Source organism: Argentina silus, assembly GCF_951799395.1.
Source record: "Argentina silus genome assembly, chromosome: 4".
Lineage (NCBI taxonomy): Eukaryota > Metazoa > Chordata > Actinopteri > Argentiniformes > Argentinidae > Argentina > Argentina silus.
In genome coordinates this window covers 8,939,158-8,958,792 of record NC_139658.1, presented here as the reverse complement: position 1 = coordinate 8,958,792, position 19,635 = coordinate 8,939,158, and the positions used below count along the sequence as shown (strand labels likewise).

General features: G+C 48.9%; 1 protein-coding gene across 1 annotated transcript in view; it reads right to left on the bottom strand.

Annotated features, from left to right (window-relative positions):
• Nucleotides 1-1,269: 1,269 nt before the first annotated feature.
• The window catches only part of LOC310803036 (ephrin type-B receptor 2-like), a gene marked incomplete at its 3' end in the record, with an annotated part of 69,327 nt that continues 50,961 nt past the window's right edge, over nt 1,270-19,635 (bottom strand). The window contains exons 3-5 of the mRNA XM_083667673.1: nt 9,226-9,910; nt 7,465-7,551; nt 1,270-1,811 (exon numbers count right to left, since the gene is read on the bottom strand). Of these exons, the coding sequence (XP_083523799.1) occupies nt 1,270-1,811; nt 7,465-7,551; nt 9,226-9,910 (1,314 nt within the window). The remainder of the gene's footprint in view (nt 1,812-7,464; nt 7,552-9,225; nt 9,911-19,635) is intronic.

Sequence of the window (19,635 nt, the reverse complement as noted above, 5' to 3'; positions counted from 1 at the left end):
CTGTTTGTTGTTGTTGTTTCCGTGGGTTGCCAAGGCAGTGTAATTAAATGTTAATGGAACATTCTCTCTGCGTCTTCCCTTTTGAGTGTAGCCGGGGCTTCTGATTCCTACCTACGGCGTTGCCATATAGGACTAGTGTTTGTTTGTTTGGCTATATACAGAAAACAGAATATACATCCCTCTGGCTTCAAAGTATCAACAATGCACTTAATTCTCCTACTGGGGAGAGGAGCGTAGTGCTGTACTGTGCTGTAGTGGGCAGACTGCTCTCAGTCTCCCTGAGATGGCTTCCTCTTCCGGCTGCTCTCCAGGAGGAGAGTGCTGGCCTGCCCTGGTTATTAGTGCAGTGTGTCACAGGCTAGTGGAGCATGCTATCTGTGATGACCCAGCCACAGGTCCTGATAGATTCCCCTCCCCCCTCTCTCTCTCTCTCTCCATCTCTCTCCCTCTCTCTCTCCATCTCTCTCTCTCTCTCTCTCCCTCCCTCCCTCTCTCTCTCTCTCAGTCACTCCTCTGTTTAATATATAACAACTCCTGTGGACTTTTAAAAGAGAGAGAGAGAGAGAGAGAGGGGGAGAGAGAGAGAGAGAGTGAGAGTGAGAGTGAGAGAGATCTTTGTTGGGCGGTCGCTGTCGCTGTCTGTTGCTAATTTTAGAATCCATTACAGTTTGTTTTTTAAAGTGTCTCCTCAAAGCATGGGAGATATCCCTATTCTACTCTTGACAAGACTGTACTCACACACACCCACACACCCACACACACACACACATACCCGCATATACATACACATACAGTACACATACACACACCCACACCGGCCCTACGCTAAGTACAGTATGTCAGAAATGGAGAGCAGCTCTATACACACACAACACACACACGCACGCATGCACGCACGCACGCACGCACACACACACACACACACACACACACACACACTTGTATTTAGAACAGAGCTAATGTACAGTTACACACCATTCAACCCTGGTTCCTGTCTTACTGGGTTACACATGAATATACCGTAGTCTGGTACCATGTTTTGAATAAACTATTGTTATTGATAACCCCAATGAAAACATGGTCAGTGGTAATCTAAAAGGCATCCCTTCTCCGAACAGAAGCTCCATTTATCCTCTTCTCTTCCATCCCGGCGTCTGCCTGGCCCATCCGTCACTGTTCCATCCCAGCGTCTGGCCTGGCCCATCGGTGCTGGAATGCAGTGAAGCCTCTAACAGGACATGAGCCGGGACATCTGAGAGATGTTGTTTGTCAAAGGGCCTCTGGTCCTCTGGTCCTCTGGTTCTCTGGTTCTCTGGCTCCTGTCCCTGATGAGAAGAAGAGGCCACAGAACTCATTCTGCCAGCTTGGCTCTCCTCTCATCTGCCCCGCTCCAGCTTTGGCCCTGCCTGGTAACCCACTGATGTCTGACCCAGGCTCCAGCTTTGGCCCTGCCTGGTAACCCACTGATGTCTGACCCAGGGGTCCAGGGAGGGTCCTGACCCCGGCACCGCTTGCACGCGAGACCACCAGAACACTGTCCAGATCCAGGGGGGACCCCGGGGGAGGGAAGATAGGGCGTCTAGGGGGGGGTCCGGTGAGTCTATAATCAGACATGTAGAGAGGTGTTTCAGAAGGAGAGCCAGGGCTTCTGGGAAGCCCCTGCCGCACAGCCCCCTGGGTCCACATGAAAGCAGGGGTGGGCAGCGAAGAAGAGAGGGAGTCCCAATTGTCGGAGACAGGGAGGCCGTGCCACAGGATTCCAGAGATGGCGTGGGATAAGGAGGAGAGGAGAGGGAGACGGATGAGGGGGACTGAAACCGGGCGCGGGCAGAGAGAGCCATATGGGGGTAGGACCCGACACGCGGCACGGCCATATGGAACAGGTTTACACGCCTAACAGGATCCTGATCTTTGAGCTCCAGGCGATTCACAGACGTCTCACCTCACGCCTTATCTCATTCACATGAGATGGATGTGCTGCGAGAGAAGAGATGATACGCTGTGTGTGTGCGTGACTGTCTTTGTTTGCGTGCGTGTGTGTGTGTGTGTGTGTGTGTGTGTGTGTGCGTATGCCTGCCTGTGTTACATTTACATTTTAGACATTTAGCAGACGCCTTCATCCAAAGCGACTTACAACATTTGTAAGTACATTTGTCTAAGTAAGTGAATCATCTATCCATCAGTCATCATAAGAAAAGGTAATTTATGCCAGGGCCAGGGGCCATAGGCAGTCAAAATGCTAGAAGAAAGGAAGAATTACTTTTTTTTTTTTTAATTTTATTTACAGTAGAGAAACTGTACAGGGGGTAGTGGAGATGAAGAGGCCTCTAGGATGGACAGTCAAGATGTAGCCTGAACAGATGGGTCTTCAATCTACGGTGGAAGATCGTACCGACTCTGCAGTCCTGACAGCAGTGGAAAGCTTGTTCCACCAGCAAGGCGCCAGGACAGTGAAAAGCTGTGACGGAGTAGCGCGACTGCTGCATCCACGTAGAGGCGACGGTGCCAGGCGACCAGCTGAGGTGGAAGAGCAGAGTCATCGGGCAGGGGTTTGGGGGCTGACCATTGCTTGCAAGTAGGGAGGGGCTGTTCCCTTTGCTGCCCGGTAGGCGAGCACCAGGATCTTGAATCTGATGCAAGCTGCTACCGGGAGCTAGTGAAGGGTGCGAAGGAGGGGGCTGACTGCGTGTGTGTGTGTGTGTGTGTGTGTGTGTGTGTGTGTGTGTGTGTGTGTGTGTGTGTGTGTGCGTGTGTGCACGCATTCCCATGTGTGTGTATGGAGAGGGGTCATGGTTATACTGCTCTGTGCTATTTGGATGTACAGTATGCTCAGCTTAAAGAGACACAGACAGACAGAGACAGAGAGCACCTGGCCTCCAGGCTGAAATCCCATCACAGCGAGAAACAAGGAATAAAGGGCTCTGACTACTCCCTGGAGTCTCTGTGGTTACACGGACATGTCCCAGCGCTCCCATGTTCCCCTCCCGCTGCTACACTACACAGACCACACCAGTTTAAACCAACCCCCCACACCAGGAGACCTTCCATTGGTTCTAAAATGAATGACAATCAATAACCAACAATGAAAATGAACTGATGTTGCTTAGAATACGTTATTTCACAAGCACAGGTCAGGACAATGAACAGCTGTGCTTGTCATTACACATTCCCTGTGTGCATACTCAAAGGCCTTGGTCAGCAACGGTAAGATCAATCCTACTACTGCTGTGCCAAGCGTAGTTTAATACCTAATAAATGTGAAATTGTTTGTGTCTCCTCCCGTCTGTGTTGGTTCGAAGGGAGGTTTTTCCTCTCTTGTTGCAGTTAAATCGCAATCCCCTCTTCAAGGTTCTTTGTGTGCTCACGCAGTGCTGCAGAAACCTTGAGGGGGGAGTGTTTGTTTTGCTGTGCGCCTGGTTGTGGTCGCGGAGCACCGGGGGGGGGGGGGGGGGCGGGGGAGTCCTCCCTCCCTCCCATCCCTCATCGGCAGCGCGGCTGTACCCCCCTCGCGTGTGTGTTAGTCAATTAGAGCTGTCATTAAAGGCAGGGGCACCCTGGGAAATAAAAGGAAGACGGCGGCGATGTTGTCTGCGAAGCGCTGATTTCTACCCTTAAACCCTCTCCGGATGAGAGAAAAAAGCTGGGAATAATTGTGATTCTGCCAGCCGGGGTTGGCGGGGGAGTCAATTCCTTGGCTCGCGGCTCCTTTCCTCCCGTCTCCTCTTTTCCCATCCCCCCCTCTTTTCCATGCAATCACGGCCATCCCGGACCAGGAGCATCCACCTCCCCATTCACTCAATCCTCTTCTAACTCCCTTTATCTAGAATCACATTTGACTGGAGGATTACTGGAGCTCTCCTAGTTAATCACTGCCCTTGGACGTGCGGTAGCTAGGGGTTTCCCTGGCCGCTCACCGCTCTCCTGACAGGGTCTTCACTACATCCGAAGGGGAGGATAAGACAGCAGAGGGAGGCCGGTGGAGGTAGACATCGGAAGCCGGGCACAGTTTTTAATGCATGGAACGGAATAAGGAATGGTATCAAACACCATTCCTCATTCCATTCCATGCATTTACAAAGTGCCCGTCCTCCGATGTCTACCTCCACCAGCCTTCCTCTGATAGAAAGATAACATCTGAAGAGAGGACGCGTGCTTCCTGATTCTCCACATCCCTGACCTGGAATGCTGATCATCACGTGACCTGGTATCTGTACTAGCTGCATCTATAGGGGAGAGTGCTGTTCTCTCCATTATTGATATCACTCTTATTCACAGGAGCCTATACAGTCCTGCTTGAGATGGCTGCCTGTACCTCTCGCGCATAGCAATGGAGGGGTAGAGAAGGAGAGAGGTGGAGGGAGAGGGATAGAGAGAGAGAGAGAGAGAGAGAGAGAGAGAGAGAGAGAGAGAGACATTTTGTACAGTAAGAACCATGCTGAACGATTGCTGGATGTTTTACAAGTAGAAATGGTGCTTCACGCTAATGCTTATGCTACTCAATTGAAGCTTTAAAGCTTCAAACCTCAGGTATGATGTCTGTAGCGTGTTGCATGTAGCGTGTCCATTACGTTCCCTATGGTCTCTGTAGCGTGTCCATCAGGTCCACTATGGCCTCTCTAAGGTATGTTGTATGTAGCGTGTCCATCAGGTCCACTATGGCCTCTCTAAGGTATGTTGTATGTAGCGTGTCCATCAGGTCCACTACGGCCCTCTCTGTGAGCTGTCAGTCTGTCTCATGTTTCACACGGTGCCTTTCTCTGTATGCCAGTGGGAGAGCGTATGTAAGCCTCCCTGTTCTACCATCAGGGGATGTCAAGTCAAGCAGAGCAGCTAAGGCTCTGTGTTGACGGACTGCTTCTGTATCTGTGCAGTGGGACATGTCTATGTAAACTACGCTGGTTATTTTACAGCGTTCCCCTTTTTTCCAACGGCTCCCATAAAAGAACAACTGTATGCGGACCGGTTTACTTGCTGCCGTTAAGGGAGGCTATGGTACAGTAACTGTAACTGTAAATGGGACTTTTAGTCTGTGTCTGAACCTTCATTGCTCCATAATATGAGACACACTCCCACAGTCAGGACCCCTTAAACCCACAAAAGCAAAGGGGTTAGATGATCAGATTACAATAGAAACACACACATGGGCATTGTTAAAGGGGGGAGTTTGCATTTCCACCCCGTGAACATGGTGTTCATTGTACCCCTCCTGGAGAGAAAGAGAGAGAGAGTGCTTTTCATTTCGAATGAAGGGCAAGGACGAACAGGACCCCATGTGTCTCTGTGGTGTACCATCTCCTCGGGCTCTAAGGGAAACGAGATCTCTCTTTTCAGGGCCCGTCTCTGCTTAGAGACCCCGGTGCGGTTCACTGGCTCCCAGCACTTCTAGGAGAGGAAACCTGATCTGGCTAGTAAAACGATCACAGAGGAAAAAAAGCCCTGCAATTTCAGTTTAAATAACCTACTGTCTATTGTCAATATTTTGACAGATTTCATGTCGGAGTGTAATTATTTGTGGAGAGCCCCTGCCAAGGATTTAATTGTTACATGTGTAATTACACGTTGTGTTGCAAGAAGGGGTGCTGGAACAAAGCGATGGTTGCATTATTAATATTGCAGCAAGACGTGGCTCCTTCCTTTCATCAGGGGGCTGTTTCATATGCTCTGTCTGCGGCTCCATAATCCGGCCCTGAAAGGAGATATTGGAGACTCCCAGAGAGGGCATCTTTCACAAATCAATTCATTACCCAGACATCAGCAGGGAAAGGCGCATCTTTTAGAAATCAATTCATTACCTAACCGCAGGCAGTTTAAAGGCACTGGCCACAGACTCACGCTGCCATATCAAGTTTCAATGTCAGGAAAGATACATAAGCAACAAGGCCAACAGAGAGACGGGCAATAAACAGCGACGGGTCCGCCATAAGTAATAACCTTTTTCAACTTTAATGATTTTATTTTCCCTTTTTGTTTTTCATTTCGCCTTGTTTGCCTTGTTGTCTCATAACTATTGAATGGGGCTGTAAAGTCACGTCCCTGCAGGCGTTCTGCTGCACGCCGCCGTGCCACTCTCTGATAATGCATCCTGGTCATAAAGCTTTAATATAGCCCACGGAAGACAGTGTGACACCGACCAAAATACCGATGTGTGTGAAGCGATGTGAGTGTGTGTGTGTGTGTGTGTGTGTGCCTCTGTGTGTGTGTGTGTGTGTATGTGTGCCTCTGTGTGTGTGTGTGTGCCTCTGTGTGTGTGTGTATGTGTGTGTGTGCCTCGTATGTGTGTGTGTGTGTGTGTGTGTGTGGGAGAGGCCAGGCTTTGCTGACGCATGCAGCTCCCTCTGTACACCAGAGGGACTGATGGAGATGAAAGAGGGTAGTAAATGAAGCTTTATTTTAGAGGGGGGGGGGGGGGGGGGGGGACCTTGGACAGCTAGCCCCTGTGATTAAGCCTGATTCCTCCCCTGTTGGAGAAATAAACAGGAGGGTGGCCAATACTGGAATGTGTCATGCTACACCCCACATGTGTGAAGGTGAAACCCCCTCACCCCCCACCCCCACCCCCACCCCCCTCCCCCTTCACAGCACTTTGTGATTGATATACCTGCCATTGAACGGAGAACAATTCGGATTATAACAATAATCCCATTTTTTTTTCTTCAAACAAAAGCAGCGTGACTGAGGATGCCCCCCCCGGGGACCCACACACCCACCACCGGGCAATACATTACATGTAGGTCAGAAAACAAGCAGATTTGTGTAATTATGTGGGGTGTGTAGAATGAGAACAGCTATCCTCTGTGCTCTCCTCTTATTTAGCATGTATTCCTTAAGGAGGGCCTGGGCCTGGCCTCATTAGCAGTCATTGAACAGGGCCTGCTGTTTGTGAGGGAGGGAGAGAGCGCCCATAGCTGTATCTCCTCTCTCCTCTCTCCCTCTCTCTCCTCTCTCTCTCTCTCCTCTCTCTCTCTCTCCTCTCTCTCTCTCTCCTCTCTCCCTCTCTCCTCTCTCTCTCTCTCCTCTCTCCCTCTCTCTCTCTCTCTCCTCTCTCCCTCTCTCCTCTCTCTCTCTCTCTCCTCTCTCCCTCTCTCCTCTCTCCTCTCTCTCTCTCTCTCTCTCTCTCTCCTCTCTCCCTCTCGTTTCTTCTCGTTTCCTCTCTGCAGAACCACTGGGGGCTGTCGGGTAATTACAGCCCGTGTCTATGAGAGAGGCAACGGTACACACACGCGCGCGCGCACGTGACGCGCGCACACACACACACACACACACACACACACCGACACACACACACACACCTACACCGACACACACCCACACACACACACACACACACACATACACACACCTACACCGACACACACACACACACACACACACACACACACACCTACACCGACACACACACACACACACACACACACACCGACACACACACGCCAGGCTGGAACACAGGTGGGCGGTGTATTGTACTGGCAGTGACAGCGTGGGCCCTAGTCCGCAGGCGAATGTTGCCTCTCTCTGTGATCAGGCTCTCGGAGCACGTCCAGCCCAAACCACCTGCCGGGGGGAGAGGACGGGCGCACACACAGGGGAGGGTGGACACACGGGTGTTGTGAAATGGCAAATCGATCTGCCCGCCAGGGATTCCACTCGATGTTAATAAAGGTAGGAGGTAGGGATGTTTGGAACAAATCCCCCTCTCCCTCTCTCTCTCTCTCTCTCTCGTGTCCTTGTAGATCAAAGGCGCGTGGGCGTTCGCCGTGGGAGTGTGGAAGCGTGGTAGCTGACTCAACACTGCACTGCACCTGTCAGAAGAAGTTGGCTTTGATCTTCTTTCCGTTATCAGCGTTCATAAACTGTATTTAGGTGCATAGGGAGACTCATAACACTTGAGGCTCTGTTGTGAGAGCCTGAAAAGCAAACTCTCTTGTGAGAGTTGCCTTTTTCTGTCTCCAAAGCTGGAATACGGAATGAGAATGGCGACCTATGACAAAATGATTAAATGCAATATATTCACACATCCTACACGCATTAGCATTACAGCTTCCCTTGAGGTGAAGTCATGCCTTTAATATCGTTCTCTCGCTCTGAGAAATGCAGTTTCTAGTCTGCGCGGAATAGAAAGGAAGTGTAAGATTCCACCCGCTACACGGTGTAGGGTATTGAAAGCCATAAATAACGTCGCGGAGGGGAGAGAAGTCTCCCAGATATGACGGGTCTGTGTGATTGGAGTCCAAACACCTGTGATCCGACACTCCCTCCCTTTTATGACGCTTCAGAAATGTACGCCGACTTCAAAAAAGAAAAAAAAGCCGTATATCTCCCGTCGAGACCGCAGTCAAAGGCGTCATGTGAAGTCCTACTCAACACTGTATCATTACTGGAAAACCCGTAGAGAGATCTGAGCGATTTCTCATATGAAAATATGTGACTGTGAGAGCACAATGGGACTATCTACCGTTGATTTACGGCATTCGCAATCTTTCATATGTGTGCATCCCATTTTCCTGTTGAAATATTCAATACATGTCCGTATATATATATATATATACAGATATATATATTTATATATATATCAGCAGCTTACTCTTTATGTGCGTTGGGAATAAAGCGATCTCGCTGGGGATAAATGCATCCCTAAAGCAGCTTACAGAAGAGGATGCAGACAGACAGCTATATAAACCGTGTACATTATTGTTCTCTAGTGTTTGGATTACTCTGTTCTAAAGGCACAGGTCACTGGTTCTGTGTGCTTAGCTTTGAGCACTGTTCCCACCCAGCCTGCCTCAGAGAGAGGGGGATGAGAGGAGAGCAGAAAATAGGAGAGGAGAAAAGACGAGAGGAAAAAAAAAAAAGAGTGGAGAGTGTGGGTGTTCTGATCCAGTCTGGCGAACAGCGAGGATGAGAGGGGAGAAGAAAAGAGGAGAGGAGAGAAGAGAGGAGAGGAGAAAAAAATAAGAGAACAAAGAGTGGACAGGGTGTGTGTTCCAATCCTGTCTGGCTTACAGACAGGATGAGAGGAGAGAAGAAAAGAGGAGAGGAGAAAAGACAGGAGAGGGGAACTGAGGAAAGGAGAAAAGAGAGGACGGGAGAAAAGAGTGAAGAGGGTGTGTGTGTGTTCTAATCCAGCCTGTCTAACAGAGAGAGAGAGAGAGAGAGAGAGAGAGAGAGAGGATGAGAGGAGAGAGGAGAGAGGAGAGAGAAAAAAGGGTGATGAGAGTGTTGCCTTACCTCGACACACGGTCCCGTTCTCCACCGCCTCGTGCCCGGCCTTGCACATGCACCTCCCGATGGGCACCATCCACTCCCCGTCCCCGTTGCAGTACAGCTTGATGGGCACATCCACCTCCTCGCCGTTGGGGATGCACACGCCCCTCGCCGCCACCAGGGACGTGCTCTCCGCCCCCGACAGCGTCTCCTGGAACACGGCACCGTTCTGGATCACCCGGGGACACTTCCGGTAGAAGACCCGGACGGCGATGAGGGACATGCAGCCGCCGTAGTCCTGGAAGGCGAGGTAGAAGCCGTGGCGCGACACGGGGCCGAAGCTCCGTACCTCCGTGTTGATCTTCATCACCCTCCCGCCCAGGTCCACCTGGGAGAAGCTCTCGTCGGCCGCGATGGTGTCCACCTTGATCCAGGGGTTCTCCATCCAGGCCGGGGACACCTTGTTGGCCGTGTCGGCGTCCGACTCGTAGTAGTAGAGGTTGAACGTCTCCTTGCAGGAGCCGGGGACGTTGGGGATGGAGCTGCAGTCGCGGACCGAGAACTTCATCTCCACGTGGATGCGCTGGGCCCCGCGGCGGCGGATGTACTTGGTGCGGACCCAGTTGTTCTGGTTGTTGTCGAACACGTTGCACACCTGGTAGGTCCGGATGGTGTTCATGTTCTCATCGTAACCGCTAACCTCCTCCCACTGCCGGAGGAAGGAGTCAGAGAGAGAGAGAGAGAGAGAGAGAGAGAGAGAGAGAGAGAGAGAGAGAGTAAAGGTCACACACATGTAGAAACAACATCGATTTTAGTCCAGGGGAGGCTGGTGGAGGGAGTCAGAGGACGGGCATCATTGCAATGCATGGAATGGAAAAAGGTAATGGTATCAACAACAATACATTTGTTTGATACAGAGAGAAACCGAGAGAGAGAGAAAGAGGGTCATAAAAATGTTGAGAAAAACATCAATTTTCCCACACATGTTCTCCGCAGGCTAAACATAGTCTTTACATGGGCCTGTTTAGACACATAGACCCTCCCTGTCTCTCTAGTTTACACAGACACCCCCTCCGTCTCTCTAGTTTACACAGACCCCCCCCCCCCCCCCCCGTCTCTCTAGTTTACACAGACCCTCCCCCAGGGGTGACAGTTGCTCCCTATATCATGGCTAGAACACAGATCATACATGTCGTCCTTATGTGTTCTGTACCGCCCCCCTCAACTCAACTCACATGATGGCCACATGCTCACCAGATTCTCTGAACGAGGCCGGGCTTGACATCAGTGAACAACACTGAGTCTCCTGTATCTTCTACTTCACACAAAACACCCCCCCTGGACCCTGTACATGTCCTGGACTCTGTACATACATCATGGCTACGGTGATACTGAGAACCATACGGCCCCGGAGGATAATGAGAGGCCAGTTCCCAGCAGCAGCAGCAGTCGTCCCCGCCACTAGGGTCCAGATTACAGGGCATGGAGGACGGGGAGACCAGGGGAGGGTATAATCTGCTGCCTGGCATAGAGCGCTGGCACTGGGGTAGGACCACAGCGAGGGAGTTGGGGATCTGTGAGTGGTGGCTAGAGACCCTACTTGGCTCCCTGCGTGAACCTGGCTCCTGTGTGCAGCCCCCCACCGGGGCTGGTAGAGAGAGAGAGGACGCATTATTTAAACAGTAAAGAAGAAACAGGTGTTGCACCCTGGTCTTTGTGCTGGCGGGCGGCAGGCTTTGTAGTGTTGGCGTGTCTCTCTGTCCGCTGGCGAGGGAAACGCTGACAGTATTTACATAAACCACTGCTGTTTGATAAGACAATCTCTATCTCTCCTATTCTTTGTACAGGGAAAGGCGTCCGATGTTGTTTTTATGTTCACAGTTCAGCATATAATTAGAGGATGTATAATTGGTTATTGACATTAGCAGGCAAAGCTCAAAATTACTGGAACACTGATACATCGCTTAGTCAATGAAGCAGGACACATGGAGTATTGTCAAAACGCATGACATGAATTTACTGTAATCTAAGTCACACTGAAAATGTAATCATATTACATCGGAGAGCATAGATGGGTTTTCGATGTGCGGGAAATCTTTTCCTGTTTCCGTCAGCACGCACACACACACACACGCACGCACACACGCATGCACGCACGCACACACACACGCACGCGCAAACACACACACACACACACACACACACACACACACACACACACACACACACACACACACACACACACACACACACACACACACACTGTTACTGCCGCCAGATGCAACCTCTGTGGTTTTCCTGCCCAGTTGGCAGTGAATCAGACTGAGCTCCTTGGCTTCTAAACTCCCAGGATTCCGAACCACCTAGAGAATCCTGACCTTGACCTCAATCTCTCTCCGCCAAAGGAACACCCTTCTCTTAACCCCCGAAAGCCTCTTCACACCAACCAGCCAACCAGCCGCACCCTGCGCAGCCCACGCCCCCCCCAAACCCCACCCCAACCTTACCACACCCCCTGCCCCCCCAAACCCGCCACCCCTTCACTCTTCACTTCACAGTTGACATAATTTCCCAAATTAGTGCCCGCTTAACAAGGGTTTGGACAGCGTTCTGATGGGTGAGGAGCAGAACGTCAGCCCCCTCATGTTTTAAGACCCCCGTTCTATCAAATGCTCGGCTGAGACTAATTAGAGCAGCCTTTGTTCCTTATTCCCGTGTCCCCTATTAATCTCTAAAGACAGTCAGTCACGTTATTCTACCAAATACGTCGAGTTCATTAACAGTTGTTAGATCTACAAGTAGCTGAGTATGATTAAAACACGTACATGTAATGCTGGCGCTACCCCAAAAACAATTAAAATTATTATTATTAATACATTGTGTCTGTTGATGACGATCGAAAGACCTTGAATGTGATTCAACCAGGCGGTGGCTACATGTGCTAATATTAAATTTATTAACCCAAATGAATAAATCCTTTATGATTCAGAGAACGTGCCAGTGAGGATTCGTGACACTTGAAGAAGAGCGTAGACCGTAATGTCGAGGGTCTTTATATGGCGAGGAGACGTGTTCTTGGTGGGGATATCTGCCGGTTGGCCCATTTTCCAACACTTTCCAAATGGACACACTCATGCAGGGTCATGAGCAACCATTGACCTGGCCACCTCCCCTTTAAGAGCGACACTCTTTTCAGAGGGAAGTTGTGGGGGCGATTAAAATGGAAAGGACAGAGTGTGACGTGCTCTTGTTCTGAGCCCCAAGCGTCGCCCCATCAAACTGAAATAAAGTGAAAAGAGAGGATGTGTGTGTGTGTGTGTGTGGGGTGGGGTGCTACTAACGAGTAATAAAGACTAGGGTGGCGGGAAGGGGGGGTGAGGGGGCGGGTGGGGCCGGAGGAGGGAGGGGTGAGGGGAGGGGTGAAGGATGGGGGGAGGGGGTTTGATGAAGGGGCCCTTTTTGTCCTGTCACGGCTTCTCTGGACGGCTTTCATCGGAGCCAGTGGAGGGAAGCAAATGGGTCATAATAAGAGCCTAGCGATCAAGCGCCGAGTGTGAAATGAGAAGAAACGTCTTCATTTTCACAGCTTTTCCCCCTGGTCCTTCACTGGGAGGGCGGCTGCAGGGGCGGTCATGTGTTTTAAGTAGAGAAGGTGGTGGTGAAGGTAGGGAGAGGGGAGGGGGTGGATCTGAGGAGGGGGCTGTTTGGAGGGAGGGGGGGCGTTGGTTAATCGGGGATGAAGCACTGCGCGCGGAGGCTGGGAACTACAACATTATCTCTCTCTCTCTCTCTCTCTCTCTCTCTCTCTCTCCTTTGAGATTGTTTCTCTTTTCATCACACCCCGGGCCGGGATCTGTTGATGTGGCTCCAGATCTATGGAAGAGGGAATCCATAAGGTCAACCCTATGTTTAACATGACTGTATCAGGGGGAGGCTGGTGGAGGTGGAAATCGGAGGACGGGCTCATTGGAATGCATGGAATGGAATGAGGAATCGGATCAAATCCATTCCTTGCTCCATTCCATGTATTACAATGAGCCTGTCCTCCGACTTCTACCTCCACCAGCCTCCCCTGGACTGTATGTAGGCTATATTAGGAACTAGGCCTCTATAAGGTTAACCAAGTTCAGCATATTTGCTGTATGTTGGCGCCATAGCAACACATACATAACATAGCAAGCAGACATCTTCAACGATCAAAGACACAAGTCTAATCCCATATGACTGTTTGTTTCATGAAACCATCAAAGGCAATATCCAATAAAGATCGGAAAATCCGTCCCAGTTACAGTTAAATGTAATAAGTGAATTAATCCATGTTTCAATGTAAAGGTAATCAAGGATCAAAGAGGAACCATTCTTTCATGGCTAAGTGCATGTTGCTTCCTTCCTGCCTGCCTGCCTGCCTGCCTTCCCCTTCCAAACACGATGACGCACACCACATCTCTGTGGACACAAAGAAGCCACAGACTGAAGCTGAACAAGTGAGAGTCTACGATCAGAAACGCCCCAGTGGGAGCTGCTCTCTTCAGGGTCCTGTGTTCAGGGGGGTCACACCCTCCCATAAAGGAGACACCCCCTAATGGGGTGTCGTCTGCCCCCGGACGCTAAGGTTGGTTCCAGAAACATAAAGAGGGGCGTTGTCAGAAGACGGGCGCCAACGATTCCAGGGTGACATCGTGGACTCCAGGGGTCATTCCCCAAAGAGAAAGACTAGACAACATGGACTATCACGGTGGTCATATAGACAGACACACATACACACACACACACACACACACACACACACACACACACACACACACACACACACACACACACAAACACAAACACACACACACACACACACACACACACACAAGACAGCCATCATGGTGGTAGCAGAGCAGATCGCTGAACATCCTGATTCATGCCACTGAGTGTATGTGTGTGTGTGCATGTGTGTGTGTGTGTGCATGTGTGTGTGTGTGTGCGTGTGAACAGGATGTACTATACTGTCGGTAAAGCACTTGTTGGCTATCTTCTAATTAGAGCTGAATAGGTTTAACCCCCCCCCCCCCCGATTCCCTCTCCAGTCTCCCACCCTTCTCATATCCATTACTCTATGCTGGATAGGGAGAGTAGTAGTAGGTAGCTACTCTACAGATTACACATGTCCATACTGTATATTTACTGTCTCTATTCATGAGGAAATATCAGTGTGGGCTCACAATATAATAGTATAACACTGTTCCTGATTCCACTTGTGGAATAATACACATTGCTAAATCATTTACGAAATGACTATCTGACAACGTGTTAAAACGATGTTATCACCAGTGTACTTATAGCGTTAATACTGTGCGAAGTTCAAGTGTGAAACTTGCAATGTAGTAATGTGTTACACCTCTCTTGATTATTGAGCTCTCTCCAGCCATGGGGGAGGTTCTGGGGAGGGGGGAGGTTCTCCTGGGGTGAATGATGTGGGAGAGACACCTTAAGTCAACTGCCTCTCGCTCACTTGAGCTGTATAAAATGCTTGAGCGAGGTGATGGTCTCGGGGGAATGAAGTTCAGGATCAATAACTCCCTCTGCCGCACCCGGGAGAGAGAAGGACGACAGAAAGTTCAGCTGACCTGCAATCTATAAGTCTCCCTGACAACCTCTCCCCCCCCCCCCCCCCCCCCGCCCCCCCGCGTTATCTGTGCAGTCAAGCGGAACGCACCGTCAGGGGTGAGTTACAGAGGAGAGACTACCTGCCAAGCAGAAACGTTATTCCTCCCCCAAACACAGCTCTTTTTTGTGCTGCATTCACCAATCAAAAAAAAAAGAGAGAGAAAATAACTCTGGGTGCTTGGCCACATCTAGACTGGACTTCTGTCGCAGAAGTAGCTCAGCGAACTTCTCCATTCTGTGGAGCGAAGTTCTCTCCCGGGACCGACGGCCCCTACGCCCAAGTTCCTAAATGATTAAAAGGGGCGCGGTGGTGATTTGATGCAACATGAAACGATGACTTCTCACGTCTGATCGACCCGGGACGGCTGAGACATCGCCGAGCAGAAGTAACGGACAAAATATTCCGGCATTCCGTCACTGACATAAGTAAATAAAAATTCACACGAGGGAGGGGGGGGGGGGGGGGAGAAACCAATGGAAACCTCCCGGGGGCCAAGTTGTCCAATTTGCAGTTGTGGGAAATCTGTCAGAGTAACAGAGGTTGCCCTGGAGGGACAGGGGACAAATGACACCCAGTCTCTGCATTGAGTTAGATTAGAGGGGAACAACCCGGGCCAAGTACTGCAGGAGCCTGAGTCACATGGAGGGCAGAGGCGCGCAAACACAGACACACACACAGACACACACAGAGACACACATAGAGACACACACACACAGAGACACACACACACACACACACACAGAGACACACACAGAGACACACACACACACACACACACACACACACACACACACACACACACACACACACACAGAGCAGACATAAGTAGAACTGTCTGCTGCAGTCAACTTCAATTACTAGTGTTCACTCCTAATGTACAACATGTGAAGTTAGACAAACAAGCTTCCTATTGGCTCTTTAACCCTCATACTCCAATCTACTGTACATGCGGATGTGTTTACATCTGTCCTTTGGAGTAAATCAAAGACATGACAACAGAATATGCCAACCCCGAGTTGTCATCTCAGTGCTCACATAAAATTGTAACCACACAGAGACAGTTTTTCCCTCCACAATGAAGAGGTCTTGAGAGGGCAAAATATAGTGGTACAGACTGACTTTTTGACCAACTTTAATTGACAATCATTCTGCATTAAGGCTTACCACGTTCTGAAATGAGTGCCTTCCACGGACATGTGCTTGAACAAATCACCATTTAGGGATAAGCAGGGCTCAGCGGAGCGCTGGACTCTTCTCTGTCATAACCAGCCAGGAGCGGGTATGCTGCTCAACTTTCTCATGGCACCAACTCTTTACAGCACACACACACGCGCACATGCGCACACGCACACACACACACACACACACACACACACATACACATACACACACACACACACACACACACACACACACACACACACACACACACACACACACACACGCTTTAGCCTCTCCGACCCTGGTAGTCTGGTGTCCTGGGGTCGCACATTTCCTTCATTAATGGACTTCTCAGTCAAATATTTTCAGTCAGATATGGACATGTAGTTTCTTATTTCTTCTTATTTCTTCTTATTTCTTTTATGTCTATAATACTTAGTTATAGTTAAGACTTCAAGTTATACTTTTCCATACCGTACTGTATGTGCCTTGTTTTAACTGTTTGTATATTTTTGTGTGATCTTTGCGCATTGCATTCTATTTATGAAAAGCACAATACAAATAAAGTTTGATTGATTGCTTGTCTAACATGGCCTTCGTGCTAAGCCCCAGGCTAAGACTTTTGCCACATCATTATGCTCCTCAGTAAAGGATACCGCAAGTATGTGTGTGGGTGAGTGTGTGTGTGCGTATGTGTTTGTGTGTGTGTGTGTGTCTGGGTGTTTTCTACTGTAATGAGTCCTGCCTGCTGACATCCTTCTACTGAAACCCCAGTGAAGGGGTCACAGACTCTGACCTGGTGTTGACATGCCTCTCAGCTCCACTTAAGAGAACACTGACCACCACTTAACCCTCCTCCTCCGCTCCTGCGCCTGCTTCACATCCACTCTTCCTCTTCCTCGAGACTCACAACACACACTTCACTAACTGTCTCAGGCCGATACGATACTCTAGTCTGGTAAATACTACATTAAATACTCCATGGAATCTTAATCATAACACTTTTCAGTTCTCAAAGCCTGACTGCAGGCAATGATGAGGATGTTCATTATAAAATAAATACTCCCGCTTAAGAGCTTTAGCAGTTTATTGTCGATGGTTCGTTCCGTGACCTTTATCGAGACATGAGCTTGAGCATGTTTCCTGTTGTCAGCTCAGCTGAAACGTGTTATTATCAACCTGTTATTTTAGGTAAAAAAATGAGGAAGAGACAGACTGACTGTAGATTGGATGGGCACACCTGGCTGATACACGGTCATAAAAGTCGATTTATGATTTATGTTTTGCTATAATGGTACGTTTTAACAGAGCGATCACCTTCAATTCCTGGAATGAACGAGAATGTCTTCAACCTCTTGGACAAAGCTGTTCAAATGAATGTGATGTAACTGACTTTGATGTGTGCGGCTCAAATCAGATGTACAGTATCTTTGATTTATGAATAATCCCCGCCCCCAAATTTTTTTTTTTAAACCATCTAAGAGAAACGGTACTTGCGCTTTAGGCGTTTCCATTTTTTCGTAATCAGACGTTCTGTCTTTGATTCATCAGTAATCACAAAAAAAAAGTAAAAAAAATAAAAAAAAGTAAACCGTTTACGAGAAAATGGCGCTGGTGCTTTCAGCATTTCCATTGTGTCACAGCCTATCCAGTTACACCTAGGATATATTTCATAAAGCTATACTGAGTAGTGAAAGGCAACTGCTGGTGTGGTGTGGCGCTGTGCTGAATGTTACTGATCCTGAGCTAAGCCTGTGAAGCCATGCATGTGTGTAAGACAATAGCTACTGTAAAGCACCTCTTGCTGTTTTAGAGAGCGAGAGTTCAGTCGCCACACCTGTTGTGTGGGTCTACAGGGGACAGACAGGGCAGGCATATCTCCCCACTACACTTCACAACGTACTGCTGTGTGTATTTTCTTTGGCCCACTTCATATCATATTCATGTTCATACTGACATTAAATCTCATGGAGGTAAAGTGTGTGTGCGGGAGTATTTCTTTTTGATGTTAGTGGTGATACGGCCAATGTATACAGTATCTGACAAATTCAGAGGCCTAGCTCCCCTTGTATTCCACCATGGGGAGGCTGGTGGAGGTAGACATCAGAGGACAGGCTCATTGTAATACATGGAATGGAATTAGGAATGATACCATTCCTCGTTCTATTCCATGTATTACAATGAGCCTGTCTTTCAATATTTGCCTCCATCATCCTCCCCTGTATTCCACTTACAGTGGAAATGGATATGGGAATGAAATAAAGCAATGTTCATTTTCAATTTATAAGTGGAAAGAAATAGAGGAATGCTCAACAAGGAAACGGCATACAGTATTAATGTTTAGTCTGAGGTGGTAACAGTTCCATTATATATCAGTGAATCCCTCATTTTGAACATTTTAGAAGCTGCCAGAATAAACAACTCTCGTAACTGTCTGTCAAACACCGAAGAATATAAAGCGCTCAAAGCAGACAGGGTCTTGTCTTTGATGTAGAGAGACCCTGAAACGTCGAGGCTGATGAACACAACGAAACAAGGTCGCTTATTCATCATAATCAAGACTGGGCTTTTTTGAATGTTTGATTTTTCAGTCTTTAGTTTCCACGTATTATTTAAACCCCCATTTTGTGGTTGTTTTTTCCAAATGGTCCAATTTTGGAAACATGAAAGGAGAACGTGATGCAAACGTCCTGTAAGAGACCCAACCTCGTTAGGGGGTGAACTGGAAGAGCTGGTAGTGTTTAGATTGAAGCCAGAGAGAGGAGGAGAGGAGTGGAGAGGAGAGGAAGACACCAGTCCGCTTTGTTCTTTCACATTGATTGTAAGAATTAGCAGGGAGGAGACAGCATACCCTCAGGTTGAGTTGGAGATGACGTTGTGATGAATTATTTCAGAGAAACTTTGAAGTCGCACCACTGGACTGTTGAAAGGGGGATTTTTCTTCCTCCTTCTCTCTTCCTTCTCTTTTCTCTCTCTCTTTTTCATGCTCAAAGACGCAGGGGCATGATAGAGTATAATTCAAACCAGCTCGGATACAGACCGCAGAAGCATAAATAATTGAATAAAATAGGGGAGTGGTTTTCTGAAACGCACCAGCAAATAAGTCTACAACATATTTGTCTCTGTTTTGGAGCTGTTCTGAGGAGTGTGGACGGTGTGGTGGAGGGGATACAAAGTGAGGGAGGCTGAGGTTCGAGGTTCGAGGTTTGGGCTGGCAGAGCCCGGAGAAGGGCTAGGCTTGCGGGTGGCTAGCTGGAAGCCATGTCTTGGCACATGTCGTGGAAATACTGTGCATCAAACGCTGCTGGATCTCTGTATAGCACATGGATCCACGCCTCACATACTGTATGAACACAAGTATTTAGCTAGTTTTTTTCACGTTTACGATTGTAGTATGACGTTCGTAAGGCCGGTGGGGGGTGGCACAGTGGGGGCAAATCGGGTCAGGGTGGAGAAAGAGGAGACCGTTAATTCAAGGAAAACCTAACCAAGCATAGAAGCCTTTACATATTAAAGCACACAGAAAATCTATTAGTCTCTGTGGACCTACCGGGCTCTGAGAGAGAAACAGAAGTCGACTTCTAGAGTTATAACACAACCTCTCCTCTGCAGAGAAG